The 14,112-nt window shown below is 59.4% G+C and overlaps 5 protein-coding genes across 5 annotated transcripts; 2 read left to right on the top strand and 3 right to left on the bottom strand.

Moving 5' to 3' along the window:
- Window positions 1–38: 38 nt before the first annotated feature.
- On the top strand, window positions 39–1,023 carry RPL44 (uncharacterized protein; the record flags this gene model as incomplete). Its single annotated transcript, XM_060598855.1, has 5 exons — window positions 39–55; window positions 94–153; window positions 316–330; window positions 686–860; window positions 895–1,023. 5 exons carry the CDS (start codon window positions 39–41, stop codon window positions 1,021–1,023), a joined length of 396 nt encoding a protein of 131 aa, XP_060455607.1.
- A 619-nt stretch (window positions 1,024–1,642) lies between these two features.
- CcaverHIS019_0304110 (uncharacterized protein) lies at window positions 1,643–3,333 on the bottom strand (the record flags this gene model as incomplete). Its single annotated transcript, XM_060598854.1, has 5 exons — window positions 1,643–2,289; window positions 2,339–2,458; window positions 2,494–2,661; window positions 2,763–3,023; window positions 3,144–3,333. The coding sequence occupies 5 exons, from the start codon at window positions 3,331–3,333 to the stop codon at window positions 1,643–1,645; spliced, it is 1,386 nt and encodes a 461-aa protein (XP_060455606.1).
- A 409-nt stretch (window positions 3,334–3,742) lies between these two features.
- On the bottom strand, window positions 3,743–5,128 carry CcaverHIS019_0304100 (uncharacterized protein; the record flags this gene model as incomplete). The annotated part of the gene is made up of 7 exons (XM_060598853.1): window positions 3,743–3,882; window positions 3,935–4,052; window positions 4,098–4,125; window positions 4,167–4,237; window positions 4,276–4,407; window positions 4,445–4,888; window positions 4,940–5,128. 7 exons carry the CDS (start codon window positions 5,126–5,128, stop codon window positions 3,743–3,745), a joined length of 1,122 nt encoding a protein of 373 aa, XP_060455605.1.
- A 307-nt stretch (window positions 5,129–5,435) lies between these two features.
- Window positions 5,436–7,226, top strand: FRS2 (uncharacterized protein; the record flags this gene model as incomplete). The annotated part of the gene is made up of 5 exons (XM_060598852.1): window positions 5,436–5,609; window positions 5,677–5,826; window positions 5,936–6,485; window positions 6,526–6,989; window positions 7,026–7,226. 5 exons carry the CDS (start codon window positions 5,436–5,438, stop codon window positions 7,224–7,226), a joined length of 1,539 nt encoding a protein of 512 aa, XP_060455604.1.
- A 108-nt stretch (window positions 7,227–7,334) lies between these two features.
- On the bottom strand, window positions 7,335–12,455 carry GDB1 (uncharacterized protein; the record flags this gene model as incomplete). Its single annotated transcript, XM_060598851.1, has 9 exons — window positions 7,335–7,456; window positions 7,491–8,099; window positions 8,138–8,417; window positions 8,455–8,666; window positions 8,702–10,269; window positions 10,306–10,791; window positions 10,827–11,966; window positions 12,003–12,175; window positions 12,225–12,455. 9 exons carry the CDS (start codon window positions 12,453–12,455, stop codon window positions 7,335–7,337), a joined length of 4,821 nt encoding a protein of 1,606 aa, XP_060455603.1.
- Window positions 12,456–14,112: the final 1,657 nt, after the last annotated feature.

Genomic DNA, 14,112 nt, shown 5'->3' with positions numbered 1-14,112 from the left:
TCGTTCGGTCAAGATCCAATAGAATTTAACCAATCAGAATGAATTACAGAGTTGGGTGATTCTGGGTCCGCAGCCAGTCCTCGCTACGTTCAGTTCGGCGGCGACACGACCACCTCTTCATCCCTCAACAAAAGACCTTCACCCGCCCACCATGTGCGTATCGCCAGCTGCAACGCCGACAGCGCGCACGCAACGGACACCGATGTCTGCACCGATTCGAGATGCGCGCTGTCGGTGTTGGAGAGGCTAGGGACGGCCGTTTGAAGACTGGAACGCCGTCCCGTGTGAGATTGTGAACATGTGCTGACGCTACAGGGTCAACATTCCCAAGTACGTTTTACGCACGAGGCTCGCGATATGGAGGACGAGTCGAGATGGACGGGAAGGAAGGCGGCGTGTCGCTGGAGAAGGATTTGCGGACGGAGGAGAACTGGGACCGAGAACCGAGTGGGCAGCACAAGTCGTCCCCGCGGGCAGCGAGAGATGATGCGCGAGCTCACATCGAGCTGCGGTGCGGTCTACGTGACGTGCACTTGTGTCTCTGCGCTAGATGGTAGTCCGTCTTGCGCACAGAAGGCCAGAGTTCTCGGTCTCCTAATCTCCTCCGGTCGACGTCTCCATCTACCGCCTGTCAACTCCTACTGCCTCGTGTCCCCGCCGCTATCGAGCGTTAGCTAACCCTCAGGACCCGCCGCACCTTCTGCAAGGGCAAGACCTGCAAGAAGCACACCCCCCACAAGGTCACCCAGTACAAGAAGGGCAAGGACTCGCTCGCCGCCCAGGGCAAGCGTCGTTACGACCGGAAGCAGAGCGGTTACGGTGGTCAGACCAAGCCCGTCTTCCACAAGAAGGCCAAGACCGTGAGCAGGCCCCCCAGAGTCCGCTGACAACCAGACCAAGAAGGTCGTCCTCCGCCTCGAGTGCACCACTTGCAAGACCAAGCACCAGGTCTCGCTCAAGCGTTGCAAGCACTTCGAGCTTGGCGGTGACAAGAAGCAGCGTGGCGCCGCCATCTCCTTCTAAGCGACTCGTCTGCATGGCGTGCGTGCGTGCGTGCGCGCGTCTAGATCTGGGAGCTGGGAGTGGATGATGTATTCTACTATCGCGGAAGTTGACGAGGATGTGGCGCATGATGGAGGTAGTTTTGGGTACTAAGGCTGCAGAGTTAGGCCACAGTTAGAAGACGTGTTGCCTCGAGTCGTCTCGAAATACATGTGGTCCGCACATTCTGGGTCAGCCGCAAGAACCGGTGGAGAGAACAGGCAAGGGTACCTGCTCTTGTGCTCATGTCAATATGCGATCGCCTTGACGACGGGCACGAGGTGACTTGACGACTGGCACAAGGTGACTTGCGATCCGTGTACAATTGGCGGCTGAGAAAGATAACTCCATGCTCGAGCAAACCATTCTCATTGATCCAACCGACTCGTCCATGGAGCATCGTCCTTCCAGTTCACTCCACGACGCTGACCAGTCTGGCTCGCACTTGCGTCCGGTTTCAACGTCCTCCGTCCAAACCGGACCGGAGCGCGAAAGATCACGACGCCACGCTTGCGGCCGCGGAATCTCCCTGGCCCCACTCCTGCCTGACACGAGCCCAACTCTCACATAAAACTACCCAAACTAATATACAGAAATGAAACTATCCGAGGAGCAGCTTACGCCCCGCCTGGCCTTCCAGCTCGTCCAGTAGTCTCACGACGGCATGCAGCACCGCGCTCGCATCAATGTCAATCACGTCCTCGTGCTGCGGTCCTCGCTTGCCGTTGGGGTGCTCGTCCCACATTTGGGGCGTGAGCTCGCGGCTGCCCTGTATTGCGATGTGCTTGAGGCCGAGCATGTGCGCAAGCAATGCGTAGTCGAACGAAAAGCCGTCCGTCTCAAACAGCTCTACGACCGCGTTGCCCTTCCCGGCCTGCATGAACATGATCTGTAGCATGTCCTCCGCGTTGAGCCCGACGACAATGTTGGCGCGCGAGACAAGTGCGACTTTTTGCCGGCGCGTCATTCCCTGAATGCGAGCGATGTGGACTTCTGAACGGCCTGTGAGCTCCCTGAGCCCGGTGATGAGGGCGTCATTTGACGACGGGTTGATGAGCGGTTCGGCGCTGCGGTCGAAATAGACCACGACGGGAAGATTGAAACGACCAACACGCAGCAGGTCACCAACGGCGGTGGCTATGGCCGTACTAAATGGGTCCCAGAAGCCGCGAGGGGCATCCATGTGTGGTACGTTGGCGTTCATGCGGCCCCAGCGGGCGACGTCGCCTGAAGCGGAGTGGGCAGCCGCTGGGGTCAGTCCTGCTTCCTCTCCGCTCTCCAATCCGTCTTGACTCACAGCGATCCACAATAACCACCTGCTCAAACACATACGACACGTCCCCCCGCGCCCAGTCGTCCCACGTCAGCTTGTCCTCGACCACAATATTAGGGAACATGGTGCGGAGGAGCCACGAGTCTATCATTAGCTTGTTCAGCAGAAAGTGGGCGTACTCATGCCGCGCTCATCGCGCCAGGACGGGTCGGCGCCGCACCGTGGGAAGATTACTCGCACTGGGCCCGCCAACGGCAAGCCAGCTGCGGTGCGTGTGGAAGCGACAGCCCGAGCCGCTGGCACAAGCAGGTCGACAATGAAGTGGTAGTGGCTCGCGACCAAGTTGCCTGGTGTGAGCCCTGTTTGCTCTCTGTCCTCCCTGTGGGGCCACCCGTTCTGTTCCTTCTGGCGGCGGCCATGGAGGAGTGATCACCCATATAGAACTCACTTTCGCCAGGCGGGTCGTTGAACAGATACGTTACGCCTGGCAGGCGCACGGCACCCTCGCCAAACCGGTCATGTGCGAGATCCGCTCCCGCGATCGTCGCCCACAAGTCAGGACCAGCGGGCAATCTTTCGACACCGTCAAAGTCTGTTAGGATGCCACGGGCGTTGGGAAGGCTGTCCGCTGCCTCCTTCGTTTTGCTGAACGCGACGAGCGTACCGCCTGAGAGGTAGAGATTAGACCAGACGGTATAGCCCTCGATACCTGCCGTCAGACGTGCTCCAGCGGTCGTCAGGATGGGGTACCTGTCGCGCCGCGAACCATCGGCGCAGGCAGCCAGCTCCCATCGTCGCGGTGTCAAGAGACCTTGGCAGCTTTACTCACCACCATCATATGTCGTCCATGGTACACTTTCGACGTCGACGAATGGTTCTTGGGAACGCCCGGGACGGAACAGTCTGTCGATGCTGGGCCGCTCGCGCACGGGTTGTGGATAGCGGGGTATCACCATGAGCAGCACGAGGAGGGCGACGCACAGTAGCGCGCCACGCAGCGCATGGCGTGTTGAGCTCATTGGAATGAGTGTGGTGGCGAGAAGTTGTCCATGCTGGCGCTCATGGTTGTGGCCGAGCGCCAGAATTGGAGCGAGACAAAAGGTGCAAGAGTGAATGGGTGGCGCTGAATTGCCCTGGCGCCAGCTTCACATGCCCACCTCGAGTGGTGCAAATGCTCTTTGGTATGGCAAGCATGTCTAAGATCCCTCTTTAGGGATGAGGCTAGTGGCGCGTGTTGGTCAGTTGTAAGTGGTCAGCACTCAGATCCTCTTGAGCCGACGAATGCAATCCACAGCCGCACGGGTTTTCTGGCGTCAGGACTCCCACATTCCCCTTTCCGCCAGGCACACCACCCAAATGGTAGACGCGTCTCTTCCAAACCTTCCCTCGCCTATAGCCTACATGCATGACTACAGAGCCAGTCACGAATTAGTCGTCATCGTCGTCGAGGAAGTCCATCACCGCCGCCATCGCGCCAGACGACGACACTTTCCTGTCCGGTTCGGCACGTCCGCGTCCGGGCCGCTCGGCCCCGGCCCCGCGCTTGGACTCAAACTCTTGCACGTCGTCTGCGATTAGCCTGGTAGGGGAGTGACGATAATCTGTAGGGGAGTGACTCACTGAGCTCCTGTGCCAGTTCGCGACGTTCTTTGAGCGACTTGGCCTTGCCTGTGGTAGGGTTGCCCTTCATGCCGAGCGAGCGGAGGAGATCCCTTAAGTGGTCGATCTGGGATGTGGGCTGCGGTCAGTTGCAATTCCGTCGTCTGGCTGGGACCGAGCTCACAGTGGGACAGTCGGCGAACTCTTTGGTCCTGGAGGTCAGCTTCCGAAACCCAAGAGCTACTGGACTCACCACTGCTTGCGCACACCACAGGCGACGACGATGCGCTTCAAGTCAGCCACACGCGCTTCGTCTGGCGAGAGCTTTCTATGAGCGTAATCCCTGGGTGCCAAGTACCCACCCCCTCGTTCGGATCCTTCTTGACCTTCTTGGATTTCTTGGGCTTCTCGGCGCTTGCACCCCTCCCACGCTTCTTCGGCGGCTCGTCATACACGCTTGACATAGATGACTCGGAGCGAGCCGGCGACGCAGGCTGCTGTCAGCCTACTTGCGAACCTTACCGCATTCACCTCTGTGCCCTTGCGCTCGGCCAGTGGATTCTCCTCATCTGAGTCCTCGATCTTCTCCACACTCTTGGCGGGCGGTTTGTCCTTTCCTTTCAGCGGAGTGGACGATTGAGAGTGTGCACTGAAGGCAACTCGGGACGTTGCCTTGGTGCTTGACCGGACCTTCTTCCGCGGCGGGCCCTCGTCGGAGGAAGGTTCGAAGTCGTCCCCGTCGTCATCTTCAGACTCGGACTCGGACTCGGACTCGGCGGCCTTGGACTTGGGCTTGGGTTTGCTGCGCCTGGGTGCGGCCTTATTCCTCGGTGCTGGCTCCTGCTTCTCGGCCTGGGCCTCGCCGCCCTCTACCTCCTCTACCTCGTCGTCCTCTTCCTCTTCTTCTTCCTCTTCTTCCTTTGCGGGGGAAGGTTCAGCCTCCTCGCCCTCGTCCTCCTCGTTCTCTAGAGCAGCCTGACGTCAGCTGATGCGGAGAGGCTGGGAGCCTACTAGCGCGTCGCTCACGGCCGCCTTGATCTCCTTCTTGACGGAGCTGTCGTCTCCAGCCTTGGCAGTCAAGCCGAGACGCTTAATGACGTCGGCACGCGCGACAGCCATGGTGAACTCGCCGCGGTCGAGCGCACCACTCTTATCCGCTGCGCGAACGGCAGCTCGTGCAGCCTGGGGCATCTTGGCGAGCTGGGCTGCGTTCATGTTATGTGGGTGACGACAAGGGGCTGAAGTTGTTGAGAGAAGGTCGTGAGGTAGGCTCAAGGAATCAAGGAACCAAACAACGCGCAGAGAGAAACGTGGTCAAACTTGTAACATGAAATGGATTACAAATTTATAATACACTCAAGTTATTAGTATCGATAGGCTCCCGGACCTGAAACCATGTCTCTTCAGGCACAGGTAGGCGCGCGTGATCGACTCCGTCCATCGCCATGTGGCTATTGCTGTCTGGCCTGAAAGTCCAAGTCGACAAGCGACGAGCTACGAGTCTGACATCGCACAAACCAAAATGGCGCTACCCACCGTTGACGAGGTCCAGACGGCCATTCTTACGGCGCTCGATGCGTCCCCGGCAGGTACACTTACCGATTCGCGGACGATCTCGGCAGCCGGAACGCTGCTGGGCAGCCAGGAGGCGCAGGCTGTCGTCAAGTCGGCGCTAGACTCGCTGCTGAGCAAGGAGGTGGGTGGGCTGTGCATGCCTAGTCCCTGCATAACATGTGGGATGAGGATGGTCCGGCTAATACCAGATGGTCGACTACAAGCAGATCACGACCAATGTGTACGGGCTCACCGAAGAAGGAGCACAGATTGCGGCGAGCGGCTCGCACGAGTTCCGCGTGTGGCAGGCGTGTCCCGCTGCCGGAGCCGGTGCACCGGTCACCGTGCCAGAGCTCAAGGTGAGTGTAGAACAGAGGGTGGTCGGCGTCAGCGTACATGGTCCGAGCGTGTCTGCCAACAGGACCCGGCTTTGAACACGGCCCGATTTCAGTGACAAGCTGACATCAGAAACTCCTCGGTGACGACACTGTCAAGGTCGGCCAGGGCCGCGCGTTCAAGAACAAGTGGATTGCCAAGGACGGTGCGGGCTTTGTGCGCGCCGCCGCCGCGCCAGTGGACGAGACGGCTGAGCAGCTGCGCGAGGTGCAGACCACGGGCGGACAGGCGGGCGGCGACAAGGTGCTCAAGGAGCTGATAAAGCGCAAGCTTGTGGGTGCGCGGAAACAGCTCCATTTTAGCGCGTCCAAGGGACCCAAGTTTGCGACTGAGGTCAAGACGCTCGAGACGGATCTGTCGACTGACATGGTGTCGAGCGGCAAGTGGAAGGAGGCCGAGTTCAAGCCATACAACTTTGCCGCGCAGGGACAGGCGACCGAGGGCGGCGCACTGCACCCTCTGCTCAAGGTGCGCGAGGAGTTCCGGCAGATCTTCTTCGACCTCGGCTTCACCGAGATGCCCACCAACCACTTTGTTGAGAGCGCGTTCTGGAACTTTGACGCCATGTTTGTGCCGCAACAACACCCTGCACGCGAGCTGCAGGACACTTTCTACGTCAAGGGTGAGTGGCCCACGAGAAGGATGGGCGGACTGACCACCAGACCCCGCCAAGGCGTTCATCCCCGACGAGGCGTACTATGAGCGCGTGAGGAAGACGCACGAGGTTGGCGGATACGGCTCGATCGGGTACCGCGCACCTTTCTTACGCGCTGATAGCGAGCGCCTCCTTCTGCGTACGCACACGACCGCCGTGTCCACCGACATGTTGTATCGCCTCGCCAACCAGCCTGGCGGCTTCAAGCCCGCCAAGCTCTTCAGTATCGACCGCGTGTTCCGTAACGAGGCGACCGACGCGACCCACCTTGCCGAGTTCCACCAGGTCGAGGGTGTTGTCGCCGACTACGACATTACGCTGGGCCATCTCATCGGCTTCATGAAGGAGTTCTTTGCCAAGACAGGCAACCACAAGCTGCGCTTCAAGCCCGCTTACAACCCCTACACCGAGCCGTCGATGGAGGTATTCTCGTGGCACGAGGGCCTGGGCAAGTGGATCGAGATTGCCAACGTGAGCTAATCCCACATTCTACAAAGCTGACTCCAGTCCGGCGTCTTCCGCCCAGAGATGCTCGAGCCCATGGGTCTGCCCAAGGGTGTGCGCGTGCTCGGCTGGGGCATGTCGCTCGAGCGTCCCACCATGATCAAGTACAAGATCTCGGACATCCGCACCCTTGTCGGTCACAAGACCGACCTGCTCGGCGTCAAGTCGGCCGCCGCCGTGCGCCTTGACAAGGGCGACGACTAGAGTAGACAAGTCTAGACTACCTCTGCATATCAGATGCGTTCTATACATTTTTACGACCTTCCGTCTGCCGCTTGCACTAGTATGGCCCCTGCCTCCAACATTCGCAAGCTATACCACCACCGAGCGGATCGACTCGCCCTTCTCAATCATGTGCAGCATCTCGAGCACGTCGAGGATAGTACTCGCCGACCACGCCTGTGTGGTGCACGAGTCGCGACAGAATGTCCCATCTGTTGTCAGCTCGCGTACTAGGGGCATACCCACCGTGGTTGCACAGCTCCGGGAGTCCGCGCCAGGGGTCCTTCTCAATGTGTTCATGCAGCTTGACCAACACGCTCGAGACGTGGTGCAGGTTCTCTTCCTTGCTGCGGAACCCGTCCTTCGCCTTGAGATCGTCGTGGCCAAATCTCAGCTTGAGCCACGCGCACAAGAACCAGCCAAGTGGGAAACCCCACTCTGGGCCCTGGTGGTAGTTCCAGCCCTTGGCCACGCTCGGGTCCGAGCTGTCGTTTTGGTTGTCATAGTCGGGCCGGTACTGCATGTCGCTCGGGTCGAGGGTCTTCATGCCGAGCGGCCCGCGGATCGTGCGGTCAGCCAGACGGAGCGCCGCGAGTTGGCGCGTGGGCGTGAACAGCTCGGGCGCAACTACCATCGGCAACGTAAAGTTACAGCGCAGCTGGTAGTCACTGAATTCGCGGTCCTTGGGTGTGCCGTACACGTCCTTGTACATGCCGCGACGGTTCACGAGCGACGGGTTGATGACAAAGTCCTTGTCCTCAGCAGGGTCGAGCGGCACCCAGTAGTACTTCTCGAACGACACCTGGATGAGGTCCGCCCACTCCTTGTAGGTGACGAGGCGCTTCTGACCATTGACTGTCATGTCAGCTAAAGCACAACGACCATGAACTGACCAGTTGCCTCAACTCCCTTGAAGGGGAACTGGTTCTGGCGGCTCAGTCCATCGAGCCAGGAGAGTGTCGACTTGAGGAGACCCGTGATCTCGATGGGCGATCCGTCACGAGGGGTCGCAGGCAGACCCTTGTTGCCCGCTTTTGCCGAGGAGCCCATCTTGTCCATCCACGTGCCACAGTTGTAGCGGTTGCCGCCGTAGATGAAGCCGGTCTCCCAGTCGGTCCAGATCTTCTGGTTGAAGCCTTCGTCGCTCATGTCCCAGTCGAGGTTTGGCCCGGCCTAGTGTCAGTTGGCCTCCCAATGAACTCAAACTCACGTTGTGCTCGCGGAACTCAATGCCCTCCGCGTGACGCTGCAGGATCTCCTGGATGATCTCGGCAATGGTGCTGCTCCACGAGAACGCCCTCGGATCGTCCCATGCAACCCATGTGTCGTCAGCCGGGAAGCGGCGCTTCACCGACTCCTTGAGAATCGAGAGGCCGTCCGGTGCCATCTTGGTGTAGTCCTGGATGTTCTGGATCATCCACCCTGTCTGTTAGCTACGGCCCGATACGTTGACTCACAAGGCGAGTCCCGTGAGTTGTAGCGCGGGTTGCGCGTCGAGTCGAGGAGGTTGGGAATGAGGCCGTGCTTGAGCGTCGTGCTGAACGCGAGGATGTGGTCGCGCGCAGCCTCAAACATGCCCGTGGTGAGAAAGAGGCCGCGTAACGCAATGAAAACGTCGCGACCCCAGCAGCGACCCCAGCCGGCCGTGAAGTGCGGAAGACCAGCTGCGAGACTGGGAACCGGCTTGTAGGGGCTGATGCTGGCCGACTTGACCAGTCCGTACATCTGCACAGAGCAGAGCGCGAGGCTCTTCGTGAGTCCGTGACCGGAAGTGATAAACTCAGACTGCTGCTCAAGTACAGCTCCGCACGCCGCCTTGTAGGCCTCGTAGATAACGAGCGCGAAGTACTTGGGCCGCATGAATGCCGGGACGGTATTCTTGATGATTTCCCAGCGCTCCTCGAGCCAAGCGGCCGGCTTGGCGAGGCGAGGAAGCGTGTCGTTCTGCTTGGCGAGTCGGATGTGGACGTAGTCAAGCGCCCATGTCCCCTGGCGGAGATGTTCGCAGAGTGGATGCCCAAGATCGTTGTATGTGATAATCTGGCGCAGCGGCGCCATCCAACCCTCAAACCCGCAGTAGACGAGGGGACCGTAGTTGGGGATGTCGTACACGCCGTCGCCGCCGGTGGCGTCGCGCTCTTCGCCGTCGGCTCGGTAGAGAAGCACATTGAGATCTACGAGATCGACGTCGGCGAAAGCTTCGTCGACGCCCCTCCGACACTGGCTATCAAGGTCCGGTGCCATGCCCTCCATCTCCGTCTCAAAGACCATGATGCTTCCGGGGTCGAACGAGTCGGGCACCACCACCTCTGTGTAGTTGCCGTTGTCGTCCGTCCCGCAGCGCATGTTTACCTCCTCCGCGCGGATCGGAGTCAGAGTCGAAGGGATGCCGTAGTGGACCTTCGGGTCATCCTTCCACTCGTTGCGACGGGTATGGATGGAAGCGCCAAAGATGAATCTCGCCCGTGTGCGCCCGAGACGGAACGGGTTGATGTGACCGCGACCCTTGGCTCCGGGGAACGCAGTGTGGGCGACGACCAGGTAGCCCTTGTGCGTCTTGGGGTGGACGCGGTGAACCATGATGTACTCGCCCTCCTCGTGGACGTGACCCTCTTCGTACCCCTCGATCATCATCTCCGTGTGTAGGTGGTTCAGCACGCGCTTGACTCTCCCAATACCCTGTTCGTCGGCCGGTCCTGAAACGCTGTACATGCGCGTGTCCGTCACGAGGTTCAGGAGCTTGGGGTAGAGGTCGTCAAAGCCCTTGTTGGAGCCCACGGCGGCTCTGGTGAAGCAGACGAGCGCACCGGTGGAGAGAGCGTCCTCAGGAGTGCGCTTGTCAGCCGGCGACTCGTTGTCGTGGGTGACGTCGTAGAACACGGCGTGCGGCTGAGAGCCCTGCAGAGGCGTCACGATGGAAGGACGAGGCAGCTTAGAACCAGCGAGACCCTGGATCTCGCCTCGACTCGAGAGGACAGCTGTGTCCATCGAACCGATAGGCTTTCCCACGCCGAAGCGGTAGAGACTGAGGTTAGCTCAATAAACATGGATCGGAGCTTACAGCCTGGCAAACTCCTTGTTGTTTCCGCCGTTGTAGGCCTCGCGGACAAGGCTGTTGATACCGAGTTCTCGCACAAACTTGAGGTCCATCTCCTCGCTGCCCGTGAACAGTTCCGCCATGACGTAGAGGTCCGAGTTGATTCTACGCCCAGCATCGATCATGTGAACGCCGACGTGCAGGGGCGTCGAGTGGCAGTTGTCGAGGCGGAAGCCATCAAACGTCGTCGCGAGCATCTCGCAGTAATTGGTCATGTGCTGCCACAGCCATGGGTTGTCCTCAGGGCCCTTGCCGTAGCGCAGCTTGGCACAGTCGCCCCAGACGATGACTTCGCGGCGGAGGTACGCCTTCGATGGGTACTCGGCAAAGTTCTTGAGTGGGTCGGCAGCCCACATCCAGCCATTGTTAGCGACAGTGAAAGCAGATGCGGGGTGCTTGGTACCCTTAGGCTGCTTGACGCGAGTGAAGTAAGGCTCGACGATGGGATTCCTGGTATAAGCCGATGGCGATGGAGCAAAACTCACTGCTTGTTGATCTCGCCGAGCTTGGGCCCGCCTTCCTCGAGGCGCGTGAACCGCAGACGTCCCACGATCTGGTTCCTGGCAGAGTCCATGTCGCCGTTGAACTCCTTGTAGAGGTCGACGTTGATCACGTCTAGGACCTTGCCCCACTCCGGCGCCTGCATGTGGGCAGAGTGAGGGAAAGCTGCATCGATGAAGCCGGCAGCCTCCTCAGCGTCCACATACGTGCAGTGCGGTGCCGAGTACGCCCGGTAGTTCCGGATGAATCCCGGTGTCGCGAGGGCTACCTTAGCGAGCTCGACAGTGGTCTTGCCAGCGAGTGGTTGGCCCTTCCACGGTTTAATCTTCCTGGCAGCGAGCTCATCAACGACAGCCCGGACAGACGCCTGGACGTCGATGGCGTAGTACTCCCATAAGTTGAGCTTGGCGATAGCTTCCTTAATAGCCTGGTCCAGGCGCTTCAGGTCGGCCTCGCTCGTGACCATCGTCGGCAGCCCGAGGGACTTGAGGTTGTCCGTGAGCTCGTACATTGCATCCTCGAGGACAACAGCGGGGGCAAGATGGGGCGTGTTGTGGGGCGAGTATCCAGCCTCTGGGTGATCCTGGAGCCAAGCCGAGTCGTGGGCAGTGTGGTTGAGCACGACGTCGGTGATGGCCCCGAGACCGTACTTGTCGCGAGCGTAACGCATCGCGTCGCAGATCTCGCTGTACCCGCCGTCCTTGGCCGTGGGTTCGGTGAGAAGGGTGGGGTCGAACGCGAGCTGGTCGTAGATCGAGTAGGGGCTACCCGATTCGCCGCGCACCTGCAGAGGCGTGTAGTGGATCATGTTGTACCCGCGGCGACTCGCCTCGGCGAGGTGCTTGTCCCACGCGTTGACCTTGCCCTGCCACTTAGCGATAATGGACAGAATCGTGAGGCCATCAAGGGGGATTGTAACGCTCTTCTTCTCGACTTTGCCCGAGCTCGTGTCGCCTAGCACATCACCGTTGAGATTGAAGGGTGTGCGAGCCGGCAGCGAAATGATGGGGTCGACGTTGAAGTACCCGCGTCTGCCCATCACACGCTCGCCGTCCTGTCCGTCATACTCGACGTAGTAGCAGAACGCGCCGGGCGCCGAGATAGGCAGGTCGACGTTGATGGGTCTGCGTGAGCTCCCTCCCACACACCCCCTAACTCACTTTGAGAGGTTCGAAGGAAGATTGCGCGAGTAGAACTTGCCGCGCTGGAACGCGCCGCCGTCCATGGGAAAGTCGCTCTTGAGCACACCATGGCCGTTGCGGGTCATGGACGTGCCTGGCTGGATCGAGAAGCGTAGCACGTACGGCGTAGTGGGCGCGGGCAAGCGAATGTACTGACGTCAGAAAGCGCACGGGCGTTGCACATTGCGCGTTGCGACTCACCGACTTGCCCTCGCCAGGGCCGCCGTCGTCCTCAAGCTCGAGCTCCCAGACCTGGACTGGGGTACCATCATGCTCGCCGGAGAAGAAGGCCATGGCTTCATCCTGGGGCGTCTTGGGCGTCTTTGGGGTGCGCGGACCGGCGTTGTGGGGGCGCGCATCGCCGTTGTTCCCGCTGCCGTTGGCAGGCATAGGGATGGGGGTTGGACGAGGTTTGCGCTTTGCGACAGGCATGATTGTGTCCGCGCTAGAGGATAGGGGGGGAAGGGAGGACGGGCAAGGTGATGGCGATGCGGAGGTTATGTATATGCAAGCGTGCTTGTGAGTGTGTGAGAACTAACGCGTTGGTGAGGAACGAGTGGGGGACAATAGTCGGCAGAAGATGAATGAGTGAGTGTTCTTTTGCCGGCGGCATAACACGTCGATCCCTCAGACTGCAGGATCGAGGCAGTTGAGGAGTTGAGAGCTGGGAACTGGGAACTGGGAACTGGGCGCTGGGCGCTGGGCGCTTGGCGCTTTGGGCAGTGGTTTACTATGAACGTCATTCGCGTCTCAAGGGTGCCCCGCTTCGCGCGTCAGGTATCAGGTATCAGGTAGCAATCAACAGGGCCAAACTGACCTAGCCTGAATACCGCCTCATTCCCATTGGCCCAAAGCCGTGCCCATGACGACAAAAATGACGGAGACCGGAGGTTCGCCGAGCTAGCCGATCAGCAGCAGCTAATTGTATCACGTGACACTATGGCTGTCAGTTATTGGAGGTTTGTTCAATTGGATCACGTGGTAAATGATGTGTATAATGATACCTCAATAAGCCATAAGACATATTTGGTTCCGCTTTCCTGGCCTGTCCCTCACACACAAATGATACAGTATCTACATCTCTTTTCTCATCTTCCTTCTCTCCTAACAATGCTGTCAACAGCAGCATGAGGCGCATCCACTCCATCCATACCATTTTGTGTCTTACAGACGTCAATCTGGTGGTACGGATGCGTCTCTGGGAGTGTGTGGTGACTGATTGCCGTTGTGCATGGGTGGCGAATCTGAGCGATGATCTCGGAGGACGAATAAACTGCCGCCTTCTTGTTGTACTCAAGCGGCTCATCGTCTCATCAGCGTCCAGAGCTCAACTGCATTTCTCTTGCAGGTGCTGGCAGACCAGTGGGCAAAGCGTCCAAGCTCATCGTGGCTGACCTCATGGTCTGGAAATGAAATGCCGTCCGGGATCAAGAGGTTAGTGTCCTGACCATGCTTAATCCCTACATGCTTAACCGCCTGACGACCTTGGTCATGAGGTGAACGACACCAGGCCCTATTCATACGTCCTCACGCTCTTCGGGAATCGGGAAACAAAGGATGGCAGTGTTGGAAGAGTCGTTTGGTCAGGAGACAATTCCCACGCTATAGCCAGCCCCACCACCTTACAATGACTATTTGGAGGATTTGGAGGGAAACTGGCTAGACATGGGAAGTCTTGGTTAGCGTGATTTGGGAACGATGGCGAGCTTCAGCAGGTCCACAGTCTACGCTGGTGCGAATTGGCCCCGAACACCGTGTCGCTCCACTCGGCGGAATGCTGGGCGTGGGCTTTGCCTTCGGAAGCCGATGTAACCTCGCTTCCTGGCCCCGTGACCTGCCATCTGAATACCTTAGGTTTGTGCCACCGTGCAGGGGCGAACACAGCTGTCCTCCGTCCCCCGCAAATCGTGTAATCATCGTTCCGCGGGTTCCCCCGCGGGGAGCCGTTGCCATGTACTTGGCTGGTATGAACTCTGATGGTGGTATGTCCGGTGCGCCCGCCGCGGACATCATGACGCGTATTCCATAGGGGTAAACCACAGTGCCTCGCTCGGTCATGCCGGCCACCTGGCGCCGGTGGATGATGGAC

This window comes from Cutaneotrichosporon cavernicola (genome assembly GCF_030864355.1).
Source record: "Cutaneotrichosporon cavernicola HIS019 DNA, chromosome: 3".
Classification (NCBI taxonomy): Eukaryota; Fungi; Basidiomycota; class Tremellomycetes; order Trichosporonales; family Trichosporonaceae; genus Cutaneotrichosporon; species Cutaneotrichosporon cavernicola.
This window is presented reverse-complemented; position numbering and strand designations above follow the sequence as displayed.